The 19,276-nt window shown below is 38.4% G+C and overlaps 2 protein-coding genes across 3 annotated transcripts in view; one reads left to right on the plus strand and one right to left on the minus strand.

The window, feature by feature from the left end:
• Positions 1 to 2,667, plus strand: part of LOC140726523 (cathepsin O-like) — a 39,534-nt gene extending 36,867 nt beyond the window's left edge. For both annotated transcript variants that reach the window (XM_073043029.1, XM_073043030.1), the window contains one exon: positions 1,461 to 2,667. In XM_073043029.1, the coding sequence (XP_072899130.1) occupies positions 1,461 to 1,495 (35 nt within the window). In that variant the 3' untranslated portion in view covers positions 1,496 to 2,667. The remainder of the gene's footprint in view (positions 1 to 1,460) is intronic.
• A 10,024-nt stretch (positions 2,668 to 12,691) lies between these two features.
• Positions 12,692 to 19,276, minus strand: part of LOC140726524 (tryptophan 2,3-dioxygenase-like) — a 76,273-nt gene continuing 69,688 nt past the window's right edge. The window contains exon 13 of the mRNA XM_073043031.1: positions 12,692 to 14,504. Coding sequence (XP_072899132.1) covers positions 14,351 to 14,504 — 154 coding nt within the window. The 3' untranslated portion in view covers positions 12,692 to 14,350. The remainder of the gene's footprint in view (positions 14,505 to 19,276) is intronic.

Here is a 19,276-nt window from a genome sequence, read left to right on the forward strand (position 1 = left end):
AGCGACAGGTGACATGGGAGCTGTGTAGCCTGGATTGTAGCAAGGACTAGGCCTCAAGCCTCAGGCTTGCCTGCTGTTGCAGACCAGTTGAGAAGATGTGCGGAAGTGTTACAGCATGGTGCCCGTGCCTCTCCCGTTGGTGCTACCCCCATGTGTTCAAGTGGTGGAATGACAGGCTGGTTTACATGTGTCTGCACACTCATAGGAGACTAACATCAAATGCCAGACATTGTTGCTCAGGTTCTTGTCTAGATATATGTTTTTTCTTGAGTGCATATGTTTCTTTGCTCGCTATTTTGAATGTTGCTTGTTCTTTTGAATGTTTTCCACCTTGGCTCCAGAGGAATGCTGTTCCATTCAGCTGTATGTATGGTTGAATGATAATTAAACTTGATTTGGTTTTGATTTGATTTGAAACCCTCATAGTCACTTTCTGCTGCTAGAACTTCACTAAAGTCACACAATTGTGATTTGGACACAGGAGTGCCAATACCAAACAAAGGCTGAAATCTGAAGATTGCAGGGTATTATATTGCTGTGACTGAATATATCTGTAGCTCACTGGGACCACCCAGATCAGACTCTCTTCTTGCTGCTGGTAAAAGGTACAAGAGCCTCAGGACTCACTCCACCAGGTTCAAGAAATTACTACCCCTCAACCATCAGGCTCTTGACAAAAGGGGATAACCACACTCCCTTTCCCACAATCAGTGATTTCACTTTTAAGGTCTCTTTATCTCATTATCTACTGTTCTCGTTGCTTATTGCTATGTATTTGCATTTGCAGTTTGTTTTTTTCTGCACTCTGGTTGATCTTTCATTGATCCCGTTATAATTACTATTCTGTAGATTTGCTGAGTTTGTCTACAGGAAAAGGAATCTCAGGGTTGTAAATGGTGACATATATGTACTTAGATAATAACATTTACTTTGAACTTTGAATTGTCCTCACATTGTCCAGTTTTCAAATAGGAACAGTTCACAGTTATCCATTTCCCACATTCATGTTGTTCTGACCGTTGAGTTAGCCAGCTCATGCAAAAATTAATTAGGGGTTTGTTTTTGGAGCTCATTGGAGCTTACTGATTTACTTCAAGTAGCATCCAGACAGCTGTCAGGAAAACCCTGTCATTCTCTCCATTTCAGTGAGGTAGTGGCTAGCAGTCAACATATCACATCATTCATTTCCATCCACCAATTCCACAATCCTCCAGTGTAAATTCTGTTTCATAAAGGTCTCCGGGTAGATAGTGTAGCACAAAACAGATGGGTTACTCTTGCTGCCATGAAATAGGATTGTCATCATTTTCTTTCATAGTTATAGTGATAGCTATAAAGTAAGCCTTCCAAGCAAGTCTCGTCATCGTTGTATTTGAGTGAGGGAAAAATAATTTGCAACTAAATATTGGATATCATTATAAATGGGAAATGTAACTCAATGTTTCTCTTTGCTTTTTTAGGCATTGCTGATTCAATTGCAGTAGGAATTGTGTGAGAAGAAACTCCATTGATACCTCTCTGTGGGACAGCCTCTTACCACAAGCTAATATGAATCCAAAAGACTTCGATTACACTAGGTATGCTGAGAATGAAGCATTCGGCTTATCAGAGTATAGAACTACAAAGGAACCAACCTGACTTTCTTAAATTGGCAATGCCTGCTGAGGTCCATTACCTTTTGATGCCTTTGGATCCAGAAGACATTCACCTGAAGCTTTTTCAACTCGTTGTTGGTGGCACAGTTTCTCAGCAGCTCCTGAAAATCATAAGCTCATGGTGCTAATTTTTCTTGTACGTTGCCAATGGGCAAGCTACCTCCCAATGGAATAGCCACGGAAAAATAATGTCAAAGTGTCTTGATATCAAGTTAGTCAGGCATTAACGTTTCTGCTTTATGCAGAACTTTTGGCTTCACTAGCAAGATTGGCATTTAGAGTCATATGCTGTACATCACAGAAATAGGCTGTTTGGCCCATCTGGTCCATGACGAATCATTTAAACTGCCTACTCCCATCAACCTGCACCAGGACCATCACCCTCCATACCCCTACTATCCATGTACCTATCCAAACTGAAATGTTGAAATCGAGCTCACATGCACCAGTTACACTGGCAGTTCATTCCACACTGTCACAACCCTCTGAGTGAAGAAGTTTCCCCTCATGTTCCCCTTAAATTTTTCACCTTTCACCCTTAACCCATGGCCTCTAATTGTAGTCCCACTCAAGCCAGCTTGTATTTATCCTATCTATACCCCTCAATTTTGTATACTTCTATCAAATCTCCTCTCAAACTTCTACATGCCAAGGAATAAAGTCCTAACCTATTCAATATTTCCTTATAACTCAGCTCCTTCAGACCCAACATCATCCTTGTAAATTTTCTGTGTACTCTTTCAAACTTATTTACATCTTCCCTGTAGGTAGGTGACTAAAACTGCACAAAATACTCCAAATTAGGACTCAACAATGTACAACTTCAACATGACCTCCCATCTCCTGTACTCAGTACTTTGATTTATGAATGCCAATGATTTATTGAATGCTCCCTGCTTGGGAAGTTGGTGGTGAGCCACCATGATTAGCTTGAGATTTTCAGTACTCTTCAACTTATACATCAGAACACTGTGTGAGTTGTCATTATTTATAATTTTAATACTAAAAGTTTCTCACTATTCACAGAAGCTATTCACAAAAGCTATTCACAGAATTCAGTTGAGTCTTGTGATTTCTTAATGCAATAAATGCTATTATAGAACTTTACAGAACTGCCTTAGTTTTATTAAGCCTACAAACGGACAATAGTGAAAGCAAAACAGATGTGTTTTAGATTTGAAAGCTAATTCATTTTCCCCAGTTTATATCCATCATATCTATTCCAATAATGAGGCCTTTGACTGATTCCTCACAAATGTCCTTCTTCCTGAGGGAAGGGTTAGGCTAATCGAGGAGTGTGCTAGAAGGATGGCACAATGTTATGGGCCAAAGGGCCCATTCTGCGCTGTACTGCTCTGTGTTGTAGGACAGGCTGAATATGGGAAGAAAAATTCCCTAAATAAAAATTTTAACAACTGCAAATGTTGGAAACCTGAAATAACAGCTAGAAAGTGCTGGAAACGCTGAGCATATCAGGCAGCAGCTGTGATAAGACGGTGTTCAGAACTGTGAAAGAATGAAATCAAGTTATTTTGAAATTAGTGATAAAGTTGGGGAGGGGCAGGTAGGATAAAAGGAGTAGAGATGTGAGATTGCAGATGGTGGAGGAACTCAGCAGGTCAAAGAGCGTCTGCGGAGGCAGAGTGATGGCTGGTATTTTGGGTAGTGACCTTGTATCAGAGCTGAGAGGAAAGAAGGAACAGAGCCAGACTGTAGAAGTGACACAGGCTGGCAGGTGGTGGGTGGAACCAGATTTTGAGCAGGGGAAGGAAATGGAGATAGTTGTGGGAGGGGCGGAGGGGAGTTTAGAGACTGAAGACTGGAGTTGATAGGTGGAACTAGGTGGGGTTGAGGATGAATGGCAGATAGAACCAGGTAGGCGTGAGAAAGGGACAATAAAGGTGAACCAAGTAAGAAAAAATTCAGGTAGGTATATAGGTGATGGGAGGATAGCAAGTCCTAGGTATCGAGGAGAGGTACATAAAAGGGAACAATGAGACAGAGAATTTGAGTGAATTGTTGGCAGGATTGGGAAAGGAGCAGATGGGGTGTGGGTTACGTGATATTTCCTATGGCCCACTATGTTCATGCTGACTGTTCTGCCCATCTATGCTAGTCCCATTTGCCTGCATTAGGGTCATAGGGCTATGACTTCCCTTTGTAAGTGTGTGTCTCAATGCTCTTAAAGAGACTAATTAATTCCGGCTTCTCTGGCATCATGTTGCAGATATCAATCACTAACAATTTGTTTTAAAAAAAAGCTTACCCATAGAACCTCCTAGTTTTCACCTTGAACCTTTGCACTCATCTTTGATACCCCTTACATGGGGCAAAATTTTGACTATTTACCCTAACTATGTCATTCAAAATCTTACATGCTTATTTTGGGTACCCCTTCAGCCTCCTTGCTCCAAGAAAAATAAGCCTAGCCTATTCAATCTCTCTCCATTACTAAGAGTCCTCCAATCCAGGCATCATACTGGTAAATCTCTTTTGCATTCTCTGCAGCACAAAAAGATCTTTCCTGTAGCGCAATGACCTGAACTGGACACAATACTCCAAGTATTACCCAGTAAATGCATTGCAAACTTGCAACATAATCTACTTTATGTTGAAATCGAGCTCACATGCTCTTATACTTCATGCTCTGTGAAGACAAGCATGTCATATACCTGCTTCACCACCTGTGTAGCCACTTTCAGGGAACTATGGACTTGAACCCCAATTTTTCTATGTCCAACAACATTCCTTGATGACCTTCTCTTAACTGTACATGTTCTATCCCTACTTGACTTTCCAAGTTAAAGCAACTCACACTTGACAGGGTTAAAGTCCATCTGCCAATGCCTCACCCAACTTTCCCACTGAACTACTGTATATCTTGATGATGGCTGCAACATGTCCAGATAGAAGATGGGATACTGTTTTTTAAGCTAACATTGAGCTCCGCCATATAAATGTAGGAGGGCACAGATTGATATCTGAAAGTGGGAGTGGAATGGAACATTAAAGTGGCAGGTAGTCCTGAGGGACAGAGTGCAGGTGGTCAGTCAATTTGCAGCTGGTTTCTCCAATGCAAAGAAGACCACAAGTGTGAAAGTGGTGATTAAGGCCAGGACTGGATCAACCATTATGTTACTGAGCAGTGGAACAGGCTCAAGGTCTGTTATCTGGAACAGTTTTATCTTTTCCTTTGCTCCTCCGCCATTTTGGTCCAGGAATTCTTCAGTCCTTCTCGATGAGGCTTGGAGAACACCTTTGAATCATTTCTTCTGGCCCCAACAATGTTTTGTTATGGCAGAGTTCAGGGTAGAGTGTTTTGGGAGGTCTGGTGTTTTGTAATCACTGCTGAGTAAGGTTATTAGGTCTTCAATGATGGGGATATTGAGTTATGAGAAGACATTGATGTTTGGTTCATTTATTTTGGGGATTTTATGGTGAAGATATCAGCAGTAATTTTCCAGTTTGTTGAGATACCTCTACAGATAGCCTCGATGTCAGAAACCAGCAAGAGGATATGAGTCACTGTTGTCTGGTAACCATGTTTATCATGGGTTAGAGGCCTAGATCTTCAGATATTCTCTTTCTCAATGGCCGTTCTACATTCAAATAGGAGGAGGCTCCTAAGTTACACAATATAGTCCTTGTTTCCATGGACTTTTTTTGTTGAACAGCAAGGTCATGCTGGTTTTTTTTAAAAATCTTTGATTTGCATATGTAATGTTTTGGTAAACAGATTGTTGATGGCTTGGAGCTTGGCCTCTTCAAGCATCATGCACTGAAAGACCAAACATGCACGTCTACTGAGGGAAGGCTCTGCAGCAACACTGCTCTATAAGAATTCACTACTTACAGAGAAATCCTGACAGCAGGTCCATGCAGATATTGAGGTTAGATTTGCCAATTGTTCAAAAGTTTTATAAATTTAGTATGATCATCTGTTAGAATAACTTCTACTTTATTCAAATACTGCACTGTATTTACAGCCTGAAATAAGGTTACCAGACAAATTTGTACTTGATTAAGTGTAAGTTCCTAGAGAACTTACTGCTTTAACCCACCATGACACAATTTACATGGTTTTGTGTTTCATAATTGCTGAATTCAATATTTGAATGTCCCAATAAGATGAGGAGCAACTATATTGTTTTTCATTCTGTGGCTGGTTGTCACGCTATGGATTTACCAAAACAGCCACAACCAATTTTTCATTTCCTACAATGGCAAACCTGTGTGATTCTGATCATCTACAGCTACAATGTTAAATGTGGGAGGTGCAACAGGATTGAAACAAGTGTATTTTTGCAGCTGCTACTGTAACTGAGCAGTCCGCTTTAGGGTTCCTTCTGCTGACCATGCATGGGAGAAAAGATAGAAAATGTGCCTGAAATTTAAGCTCTTTCCCTTTTCCAGGATAGCTAGTAGGATCACCGTGCCCTGAATAAGACTCAAGTATGTTAAACATAAAAAGTCTGATACGACATCTCCCCTCTCCCATGTATCTATCTCTATCTATCTATATATATATATATATATATATATATATATATATATATATAATAGAGAGAGAGAGAAATTAGAGATATATATGTAGATATATGTTTCTCCCAACATAGTTATTTGTTGACAACTTCCTTGGACAGTAGTGTGATTGGGAGAACAGGACAAGCTGCAAGCAAACATAGGAGGAGGAAGGGAAGAATAGTTTTCAATAGGAAATCATTTCTGCAATGGTTCATCTATCTAATTTTATCTTATGACACAAGCGACTGGTCCATGTGCATTCATAACATGGATACAATGAACCTCCTATTGTTTCGTATCACTGGTGCACCTCCAGAGCACCACTGAACAACGTGTAACCTGCTTCTTCCCATTCAGTGCATTTTCTCAATTTCAGAATCAGAATAATGTTTAATATGGCTGGCATATATTATGAAATATATATATTTGTGATGGCAGTACAGTGCAAAACATCATTTTAAAAACTATAGAATAAGAAATATATATTTAAAATTTTAAATTAAGTATTTCAAAAAGAGAGCAAAAATGCTGAGATAATGTACATGAATTCATTGTCCATTCAGACATCCGATGGCAGAGGGCAAGAAGTTGTTCCTAAAATGTTGAGTGTGTGTCTTGAGGCTTTTGTACCTTCTCCTTGATGGGACCAATGGGAAGAGGACATGTCCTGGGTGATGGAGATGCTTAATGATGGGTGCTGCCTTTTTGAAGCTAGGGAGTCCAGTGCCCATGCTGGAGGTGGTTGGGTCTGCAACTCTGCAGCTCTTTCCAACACTGTGCGTACCTCACAGTGATGCAACCAGTTAGAATGCTTTCGAGGGTACTGTATAGCTGTAGAAATTTGTTAGTGTCTTTGGTGAAAAGCCAAACTCCGAATGAAGTATTGCTGCTGTCCAGGATAGCTTTTCAAGAGATGTTCACAGCCAGGAAATTGAAGCTGTTCACTCGTTCCACAGCTGATCCCTCAATGAGGACTGGTGTGTGTTCCCTCAACTCCCCCTTCCTGAAGTCCACAGTCAGTTCCTTGATCTTACTGACGTTGAGTGCAAGGTTGTGGTTGCAACACTAATCAACCAGCTGATATACGTATCTCACTTCTATACACCTCTCATCACCATCTGGAATTCTGCCAACAGTAGTTGTGTCATTTGCAAATTTATAGAAGGCATTTGAGCTGTGCCTATCCACACAGTCATGGATGTAGAGTGAAAGAGTAGTAGACTAAGTACACATCCTTGAGGTGCACCAGTGTTGATTGTCAGCGAGGAGGAGATGTCAATTCCAATCAGCACTGACTGTGGTCTCAAGATGAGGAAGTCAAGGATCCAGTTGTGGAGGGAGGTACAGAAACCCAGGTTTTGGAGCCTGTTGGTTAGTATTGAGGGTACGATGGCCTTGAACACTGAGCTATAATCAATAAACAGATTCTTGTAAATATGGAAACTTGGGTAAATATTGTTGTAACAAAATGTCTAACCTGAAAATATTGCAAAAAATGTGTATGAGTGAGAGAAATTTTATTAATTAACTCCTCAAAAGTCATCAATCAACCATCACAAAATAAAATATGTAAAAGTATGGATTCCTTTATTTTTCCATAGAAGAAAAATGGGGTCAGTTGTTGAACGTTTAAATGAAAAGTTTCGATATAAAAAACAAGACAACTTACCGTAAATTGTTTAAAATTGTAAAAATTACAAAACTGAACCCAAATCCGTAGGGATTGTTTAATAACTGGATAGAGATTTAAATTTGGAATTTAAGAGAGCTGTAAAGGTAATGGAGCTCCTAAAATTGAAGCTAAATGGAATAGTTTAACAGCTTTTAATTCCAAATCAACCCATAATGGTTTTTGGTTCTTATCAAGCCAATATAACCAAAAACATAATTGTCTAATATTCACAGCCCAATAACAGTCTTAAATTAGGAAGTGCAAGTCCACCATCTTTTTTAAATTTTTGTAAATGATACTTATTAATTCTTGGTCTTTTATCGTTCCAAATAAAAGAAGAAGTAAGAGTGTCAATTTGATGGATAAAAAGTTTAGTTAAAAAGATAGGTATATTTTGGAAAATATATAAAAATCTAGGTAAGATCATCATTTTCACAGCATGAATATGACCTATTAAAGAAAAAGTAAGTGGATTCCATCTAGAAAATAGTTGTTTCATGGAGTCCATTAAAGGAACTATATTTGCTTTATAGAGATCTTTATATTTTTTAGTAATTATAATACCTAAAAATCTAAATGTATTAACAATTCTAAACAGAATATCATTATATATACTAACATGGACATTTAATGGAAACAATTCACTTTGGATACCATGTTGGATACCATTTTGAAATTGAATCCCTTAGTGAAGGGTTCCATGAGGAGAATTTATAATTTATTTTTGTTACAAAAAGAGAACCTATCACTAAAGATTAAACAAGATTGGGTGAGAGAACTTAATATGACCTTTGTTAATGAAGATTGGCTTCGAGTTTAGAAAAATGTAAATTCTTCTTCTGTAAATGCCAACCATTGTTTAATTAAATTTTAAATTGTTCACCGTTATTATTTAACAAAGGAGAGACTATTTAAAATATTTCCTAGTATAGACAACTATTGCGATAGATGTAGAACTGAAGTAGCTACTTTGTCACATATGTTCTTCATTAAAATCGTTTTGGAAATCTTTACTTTCTACAAGTTCTAAAGCTTTGAAAATTAATTTACAACCTAATAGATTGACTGTTCTATTTGGAATAGTTCCACATCATATTCAGGGTATCTCATCTTCAGATCAACATGTAATTGCATTTGTTACACTACTGGCAAGAAGGGCCATTTTATTATAATGGAAAGATATTTTTTCCCCTACATTAATTGGATGGTTTTCTCAAGTAATGTTATGTCTTAGTTTGGAAAAAATTAGAAGTAGAACTTTTGATCCTCGGTTTGATTTTGAGAGAAGATGGGGTTCTTTTGCCAAATATTAACATTTAATTTGAATTAAGTTACCGGTATATGGTTTCCTTCCAATTTTATTTTTTTTATAAATATGAAATGGCGGTTGATGACTTTTTTATATACTTAGATGACGGTCAAACGTATTGCTCCGGGGGGTTGATTCCTAATGGGGTTTTTTTATTTTTGTTTTTGAAGTTAGTGGGGGGTTTTTTCCTAGTTAGATGGGGTTCTTTTTTTTTTCCTTTTTCCTATATATTCTTTTTTAAATTCCATTTTTATATTTTATGATCAGTTTTTTCTTCAGCTTTATTAATTGTATACATATTAATCTGTTGAAGTTTTGTATCATTTTATAGCTGTTGAAGATTACGTACCAATAAAAAGATTCTAAAAATGAAAATCAATAAACAGCAGTCTGACATAGGTAATGCTGTTGGCCAGGTGGTCCAAGGCTGAGTGGAGGGCCAGTGAAATTGCATCTGCTGTAGACCTGTTGTGGTAATTGTCAATTGTAATGGGTCCTGGTCCTTGCTTAGGCAGGAAATGATTCTGGCCATGACCCAGTCTCTCAATGCACTTCGTCGCAGTAGATAGAGTGCAACTAGTTGATAGTCATTGAAGCAGCACACCTTAGGTTTTATTCACTCATAAAATAGTCTTCTGTTGGTCATACCTGGACATCCTGTATAGTTCTGGATCACCAGTCTTGAAAGCCATAGATCTAGCTCTCAGCAGACTACAAATCTCCTGGTTCATCCATAGATTTTTGTTTGGGTATGTCCAGTATGTTCATGAAGGCACACACTGGCCCTCACAGGTCTTGATGAAGTTAGTGGCAACTGTGGCATATTCATTCAGATTTGAAGATGAATTCCTGAATGTTTTCCAATCCACCAACTCAAAGTAGTCCTGTAAGTGACCCTCTGCCTCCTTTGAACAAACTTTCTTGGTCCTCACCACTAGTGCTGTGATCTTTATTCTCTGCCTGGTCACTGGGAGTAGAAATATAGTCAGGGGGTTGGACTTCGGAAAGTGCAGGGTCAGATGGCACGGTAAGCATTCTTGAAGGTGCTATAACGGTGGTCAAGTGTGTTAGCTCCTCTGGTTCTACGGTGGTATGTTGGAGATAGTTGTTCAGAGACTTCTTCAAGCATGCTTGATTGCAATCCCCTGCTATGATGGGGAAGGCACCAGCGCTGTTTTGTGACTGCTGAGCACAATACTCAGCTCCTCCAATGCCTGACTGACATTGGCCAGTGGTGGAATGTACTCTGCTACCAGGATGATTGGCAGAAAATTCCCTCAGCAGATAAAAAATTATAGGCTGGCTTCAATTACGGAATGCCTGCAGTACCTCCCAGAAGCTCTGTTCCTCTATTTATACATTTATGTCTCCACTTAGTCTATGATGTGTTATTTTAGATAAGGACATTGCGAGCAGGCTGTCCTGTGCTGTTCTGCAATGAGAAAAAGTTAGCAAAAAATCTTGTTGTGCAGTATTCTTTAGGGATGACTGACCATAACATAATAGAATTCTTCAAATAAGCTCAATACAAAACCAAGATTCTAAGTTTAACCTAATGGAATTTGGGTATGAAGAATGTATTGGCAATAGACAATTGAAAGCTTCAGTTAAAGATCCATTCGTGACAGGCATTATCTAACATTTAAATTCAAGAACTGCAATCATTAATCATTCCATTCTCCAATAAAAACAAAAAGGAAAAGTGATCCAATCCTGCCTTTTAGATCCAAAGTGGAGGCATATCAAGTTGTAAAAAGAAAAGTTATAAACATGAGGTTTAGGAGCAATTTATAATTCAGCAAAAATGGATCAACGGTTTGACTAGTGAGGATCAAATTTTCTAGCAACATAAAAATGGACAATAAAAAATTCTACAAGTACTTAAACAGACAAAAAGATTAGTTGATGACACATGTAAGCTTCTTACTGTCAAAGATGCAAACTCACTAATTAAAAAGCTGGGAAGAATAAATGGGGAATTAGAGACTGACCCATAGTTCCTCCTAAACAGGATCATCACTGGTGTCTGTTCTAAAGGATGTAATAGCAGAATACATAGATAACATCAATGGGATGAGACAAGGTCATGCATTTATAAAAGGGAAATCATATTTGGAAAACCACCTGAAGTTATTTTTTGAAGATGATATGAATAGAATAGATAAGGGAGAACCAGTAGATGTGATATATCTATTCAATTGATCTTTGATAAACTCCCACATATGGTTAGGGTGTAAAGTTAAAATGAATAGTCTTGGGGTAATAGACTGGCATGGATTGAAATTCAGCTAACAGACAGAAAATCAGGTAGAACTAAATAGAATTTCTTTGGGGGGGTAGATGATGACAAGTGGAATACTGCAAAGTCGACAACTTAGCCTCTAAATGGCATTTAGAACTGTGGAAAAAAATCAGTAGAATTCTCCACTATAAGCCAAAATTGATGAATATGTTTAAGAAGGTAAATTGATTTCTTATCCAAAAGATAGCTTTAAGGTATCTAGGAAGAAAGCGGGAAGATAATATTGATAAAAAGTATCAAGCATGTTATTATCGAATGGTGCAGCAAATCTGACTGTTGACTACTCAAAATATTGGTGCCCTGCTGAATCATGCAGCATATGACCACTGAGGGTAGAATTGTTTGTATAAGCCAAGCATGCAAAAGATCAAGCAACACCAATATGGCCTGATGCCTGCAGTAAAGACAACCAGCAAGTTTTAATTATGCACAGTTCACCCTTGACTCTTCTTGGGATCTCTATTAAGTAAACTTAGGCATTATTACTTTACTTTTAATTTTAATAAGTAGACAAATGAATACACAAACAGCCAGAAGAAATGGAAAAGGGAAATAAAATGATTTAAATTGCAACAAGACGAATAGTCCTTCAGGAAATTATTTAAGAGGGAATTACAGAAGAAGACGGCTAAAAGAGGAACCATCTTTGATGGGTTAGATGTCAACAAGCAGGTGAATGTTGCATTGGGCCAGAATGAAGGATATGGTAGAGTACACGAGGACAGATAACCATAAAATTAGTGTGATGAGAAATGGTGAGCCAGAGTATCTATACAAAGTAGGTGAGAAATTTCATGGTGATGAGAACTGGAGCTGAAATGTGTGTTTTGCGAAATATAGAGCAGAATAGCAGGTCATTTGTTAATAAATGTTAGGCTGTATTTCAAAACCACCTGAAAATAATATCAATACATCTTTAAAATAGTACATGAATTTTGCTTTATAATGTCTAGCTTAACAATAATCATTCAACCTTAGAATGTGTTTAGATATCTTAATTACCATTTTGTGGAGTAATGACTAGAATGACACGAATTAGAACGATATCTTACCAAACACAAGGCCCTTTTGATAACATTTATATCACTATATATTTATAATATTTATGTCAAAAGGCTTGTCAATTAATTTTCAGAAGCAATATTGCCCTTTTTTTAAATATAACATTAAGAGTGTACATCAATTACAGAATGAAAATAATTTTACATATTCTACATACTATCTAATAAAAATATGAATAAATACAGTGGATTCTGGTTAATTGGTCCATTGATTAACTATTTGGGATAACTCTTAAAGAACGAAAACTAATTGCAAAATAGTTGGGATTTCCTTTGTTTATTTAGGGCACTATCTTGCATAATTGGGCCAGGAGTCTGTTGCCAAACAGTTTCTAACTAGCATCAGTTATGAGAACTTGTGTGACTGTTAGACATTACATTATGCTTAGAGCGAACAGTTTTTTTACAGCATCCGTTGCATATGTTTATGTTCAAAAAAGTATCGATTTTTGTCACTGATAGTTGCCAAGATACAAGCAGTAAGACAACTTGGAACCGTTTTGCTCACTGCAGTTTCAAGCATTCATGTTTGGAAATGCTAGAAGTAGCTGGGACTGAAAACGAAATGATTTCACTACTTCAACAAGATAGGAACGAAGGAGAATTTGAAAGTTCTTGACAATCATCTTGAATGTTATAATCAAAATGAAGACTTGGAGATACAATTTTTGTAAGCTTTGTATGAAAGTAGTCCATTTTCTACACTAGGTGTCTGCACTAATTCTGTTCATTTACAGCCAATCAAAAGTGCACGGCAAACTGTTGGTTGCCCGCTGTATCCAGCAATGACAGTGAAACCTGGGAGAGAGAGTTCTTAAAGTGGGAAAAACAATTGGACTGGGGCAGTTCCACTCTCTCAACCTCAGAAATGCAGGTCCAATGGTATGGGTAGTCCTCACAAACCTGGGTCTTTCTTGGTTTCAATGGATAACCATGACTTCTGTACCTTTTCATGCACTCTCATTGCAGAACAGCCTTCCTGACCATCGGATCTCACTGTGAATCTCATCTGCCCAGTCCACCAAAGCTGACTTCACATCAGTCAGCTCACAAACTGGAGTCTCTTATTTCACCAGGGTCTGAGGCCCATTTGTCAAAGCAGTATACTAGGGTGTGGCCATCGTCGCATGCAAATGGCTACTTGGAGCCACAGGTGAGAGCTGAGTGTCCAGTGGGATCCAATGGTGAATGAGCTGCCCCATAATGGATGCAACAAGCTCCTTCACCAGAGCTGTTACCCCTCATTGGACACACCATACACAGCAGCATACACTGGATTAAATCCTCCACTGATAACTATTAGGAACTAATACACATTTTATAGTACTCTAGTAACACTGGTACTGTTCTAAGTTCTTCTGTATTTTATTTAAATGCCTAATTTGTTACTCAGTTAAACAGTAGTTTGTTGTTTTTAAACCTTTTAAATTATTTCTTTGAAACTTCAGCTAATTGGGGGCAGCCATTTAATTGAGCCAAAATGTACGATGTGTCCCAGTTAACCAGAATCCACTATATTTGTGAAACTGGTGCAACAAACCAGTTACATCTAGTGGTATTTAGTAGGGTGCTAGTCAAGCAGATTAGATTGAAAGCACAAGATAGTCAACAGAAGTAAAAATCTGGGAAGATATAAAATTTGTGCTCAATTTGTTAGTACATACATTTCACTATCATACAATATAAGATTTATCCCAAGTTCTTTCTCTGTCTTGCTTGATGATGTATTTGAGAAAGAGATTGCATTATAAGCTTTGAATATCTTGAACTTTATGTATTTTCCTTTCTGAATCGTATTCCGTGTGAAACATTGATGCGATCTTGACTTCAGTCAGATTCCTCGCTGCTGAAGTATGAGCTATCACAGCACTCTGCAGTGTAGAGGAATTTGTGGATTGACGATGTCAGCTTTGGAATCCAGTGTCGTGGGACCAAGAAGGTTGCAAGATTAAACAGGTCAACAAATACTTTGTATCGGTCACTAAAATAAAGATTACAAAAAAGAAAAAATATATTTAAAATGCATTTTATTGGCTAAAATTACTTTTACAACAAGGGCAGATTACTGAAATAGTTCTTTCACAACAATGTTTACAAAATTACTATTTAAAGATTTTCCAAAGCACTCTATGCCGTGTATCTGTTGGTGGTCGTGGCGGATCTAAAAAACATCATTCCTCAAGGATGTTACTGGGAAGGGGAATTATTTTGGAAAACCGTAGTGAGAATCAAGAGAAACTGGCTTGGATTCTTCAGTAATTTTTAATGTTATCTGTGGCAAATAAAGGATGTTTTGCCAACATTGGATTTTGCATTACAGAAGTCTGAATCAGAACTTAAAGTGGATTCTTTCAATTGGCATATTTGGCTAGGAGACTGAATTGAACTGAATTGACTTTACTTCTTACAACCTTCACGTACACATACATGAGGAGTAAAAATCTTTCTGTTATGTCTCCATCTAAATGTGCAATCATAGTAATTTATAATAATTTACAATAATTAGAACAGTAAATGTAACATAGAAATAGACTCAGATCAGCATGAGTTAATCAGTCTGGTGGCTTGGTGGAAGAAGCTGTCCTGGAGCCTGTTGGTCCTGGCTTTTATGCTGTGGTACCCTTGCCTGGGTGGTAGTAGCTGGAATAGATAATGGTTGGGGTGACTCGGGTCCCCAATGATCCTTCGGGCCCTTTTCTTACACCTGTCTTTGTAAATGTCCTGAATCATGGGAAGTTCACAACTACAGATGCGCAGGGCTGTCTGCACCACTCTCTGCAGAGACCTGTGATTGAGGGAAGTACAGTTCCCATACCAGGCAGTGATGCAGCCAGTCAGGATGCTCTCAATTGTGCCCCTGTAGAAAGTTCTTAGGATTTGTGGCTCATACCAAACTTCCTCAACCACCTAAGGTGAAAGAGGCCCTGTTGAGATTATACATTGGAGAAGTGACTTACTAATTTATATTCTGTATAAATTGCCCCTCCCAAGAAAAGGACAGTGGGCTGCAACAGATTTTAAGTATAACTTAAACCTTAAAAAAAGATAAAATTGCATTTCACTATCAGTAATAGATTAATCATAATAAAACTGTTTTACTAGAGGATAAAGCCACCAATTTTACTTAAATTTCTGTGTCACCACTCCACCAACAGGCAAATATTGGTCATTAATATAAGGTGGGGGAGCACACAGGCGTGATATACAACAACAAAAGAACTAGACTAGCAGCGTGTGACCACTCTCAAACCTACCCCAACATTCAATATGATCATAGTTAATTTACCCCAGGCATCATCTACTCTTCAGTGCCATTCCCCACAGCCCTCCATTTCTTGATCCTTATGAAAAATAATTATTTATTTCCTGTAAGAAGTCATCTTTAAAAAGGTATTTGCATGCTTAAAAAGCTGACCCTGCAATCATGCAGTAAATTTAAATGTGTCAGAAGTGCAAAACAGACATTTGCATTTTAGTATTCAAATACTGATGTGAAACAACTTTGTGGAATTTTATAAAAACAAGGAAGTACGTCTTGTCACTTGGTGTTCTGTCTTTCAATAAGATTGTGCTTCATCTGGACATAACTGTCTTACAGTCAGATGTAAATCTTCAATGTCTCTGAAGTAATCAATCGATCAAGTGCATGGGTTGCAGGAAGGCATATTAGCAAAAATAGCTTTAGAAAATTATTAGTCCAGTTCCTTCCCTTAAACAAGTAGCTCTCAAACTTCTGAGCTAAACTCATCTTCTGAATTATAATTTTTGGTTGCCCAACAACCCATGCAAAAATATACTTTACACCCTGTTTATCTGACACCCTAACAGCTACACCACCTCAAATTACTTGTAATTCTCAAATGCTGATTACACACAATTTAAAATTGTTAATCTTTGTAGAGGTGCTCAACCAGTGGGAAATTGCTCAAAAGCAGGCACACTAAATTTGTCCTCTGTTTCCATTCTTTGTGTAGTTTTTAAAGAGCATTATAAGGAAGGAAATGGCAGTTGAGAAGTGGAGATATAGGAAGGGAAATTCAGTGGATGTGGCCTCATTGAGTGGATGCTGCCAATAGAGGATTCCATAATTAAATTTCAAATTTGGGAAAGAACAAGAAGCCAGAATTGTAAGACTGTAAGACTGGGGGTAGTTACAGAGTTTGAAGAGGTAAGGCCAGGGAATGGGAAGGGAACTTTGAAATGGAAGGACTGGAAGCACTGAGAATCAATGCGGATCAGCTACTGGAAGGGTGTTGGGTGAGAAGGACTTGGTGAGAGTTAGGATGCAGGTTCTGAGTGAGCTCAAACCTACTGGCAACTTGAATGGTGAATTCCTTGGATGATTAACTTTTAAATTTTGCTGAGGGCTAAACAAATATATTTGCAGTAGTGGCAGATTCCAATATAATGAACAGAGAGTTTGAATAAAGGAAAATAATCTTTGGGCATGAGTCAAAGGAAATCATTCAATATGCATGAAAAGAGCATTCATTAACTAATCTTGGGTGCATGATTACAGTCTGTGCCTCTGAAACTTAACGCACGTCCTTCAGCTGCTATCAGCCCCTGGCCTTGCAGAAGCACTATGCATCCGTTGGTTGAATGCATTTAAGCCAGCTCCTCATATTAATCAACCATGACTCTTGGGGGGGTGGGGGGGAACCATGAAATTGAACAACAAACACAGAGCACAGTCTTCCCACCTAGGAGGTTGAGAAGCAAGGTTAGAGCACATCGAACTGGGAATAATGCATTGACATAGATTCAAAACTGATTACTGAACAAAATTCATAGAGTGGGAATAAATGGATCAATTACAGGTTGTTAGGTGAATACTTGTAAATTAGACTGGTGTTTGGGCCAAATTTATTCACAGTCTGGATCAATTTGCCTAAGGGAAACATATGTCTTTATTTCCACATTTGCAGAATCCTGAGCTTTCAGTAATGCTAACATCGAAAATGGCTATTTGCACACAGCATTGTGTTCAGTTATAGAAATTGGGTGCTGGAAAGTTTAAGGCTTTATTTCCCTAGCTAAAGTGTAACCCACATTTGAATGTTTATCTCAATGAATCCTTCTTCACACTTGATATATAATTTAATTAATCCACTATATGTTCAGTGATTTAGAATTTAATTGAAATTTTTTTTTGATGTATTGAGGTACAGCATGGAATAGTCCCTTCTGGACCTTCAAGCTGCACTGTCTAGCAAAGCACTGCACCCCCTCCCCCTATTTTAACCCTATCCTAATCCCCCCCGACTTAACTCTAGCCTAATGATGGGACAGTTTACAATGACCAATTAACCTACCAACCAGTGCATGTTTGAAATGTAGGGGGAAAGGAGAGCACCTGGAAGAAATCCACACAGTCACAGGGAGAATGTACATAGAAACAACAGCGGCAAACGAACCAGGGTTACTGGTACTGCAAAGTGTTGTGCTAAACACTATTGCTACCATGCCACCTTTAAGCATTTATAAAACTTGTGTTAAAGAGCTGACACAATTAGCAGACAGGAAAATACTATACTTTTAGGTAAGAGGGGAGAGGAAATGCAAAACTTAATGTCAGGTCAAAGAAGAGTTTGCACTTTCTATTGTTTAGAGCAGGCAAGTTTCTTTAAAAGACTTCTCAGCTGCAGTGTTACAGCACGCAGGAAAGATGCACTGGCTGTCCACCAGCAGATGTCAGCAGTGAGGCAGGGCTCACTGTATTCAGGAGGGAAGTGACTTGGTCAATTGCTCAAAGTTATGCATCATTTGATTTATTGGTAGTTTGTCCAGGACAGATTATACCGTATTCATAGCAAGCAAGTAGAGAAGAAAGGGTATTAGCTCATAACATAGCGGGAGGCTTCAAGAAAGTGCAGACTACAGCAGAAGGCAACAACTTTCATCAAAAAAACTCCACCGTCCAGGCCACACTGTTGTTTCACTTTTACCATCAGGCATGAGGTACAGGAGCCTGAAAGCAAGTTCAAGAACAGTTACTTCCCTTCGACCATTTCATTCTTGAACCTGCGCTTATCCATCAACACCAGCTCACTATTTCTGTTTCATACCATTTACTTATTTGTAATTTGTAGTAATTTTTTTTTGACTTGCACGGACTCGCCGCTTCAAAACAAATTTTACAACATACGTATTCTGATTCTGATGGTCTCCATAATCAAGGGCCTGAGTTAACCATTGTTCAGAAACTCAAACGGGCCACGCATGTACTGTAAATGCAATGGTAAGACAAGCTGGGTACCATGTAGTGAGCCTCTCACCTTCTGATACCTCATTTTTTCCCCATCCTCCACAATGCATAATTCAAGAATGCAACTCCAACAGTACTTTTGATCATTTATTGATTGATTGAGATACCGCACTGAGTAGGCCTTTCTGGCCCTGCAAGCCACTTACTTAACGCTAGCCTGATCACAGGACGATCCACAATGACCAATTAACCTATCGACCAGCATGTCTTTGGACTGTGAGAGGAAACCAGAGCACCCGGAGGAAACCCACGTGGTCATGGGGACAATGCACAAACTTTAACTGTATTGTAAAACATAGTGCTAACCACCACACTACCATTCTTGATGTCCTTCATAACAAAGAGTCCCACTAGTTTGGTATCCCATCAATAATCCTAAATATTCATTCCTTCCACCAGCAGTTACAACAGCTGCACTATGCACCGTGTATAAAACGCACTGTAGGTATTCAAGCTCAACCACTCAAATAGCGCCTCCCTTTGGT

Source organism: Hemitrygon akajei, chromosome 4 (genome assembly GCF_048418815.1).
Source record: "Hemitrygon akajei chromosome 4, sHemAka1.3, whole genome shotgun sequence".
NCBI lineage: Eukaryota > Metazoa > Chordata > Chondrichthyes > Myliobatiformes > Dasyatidae > Hemitrygon > Hemitrygon akajei.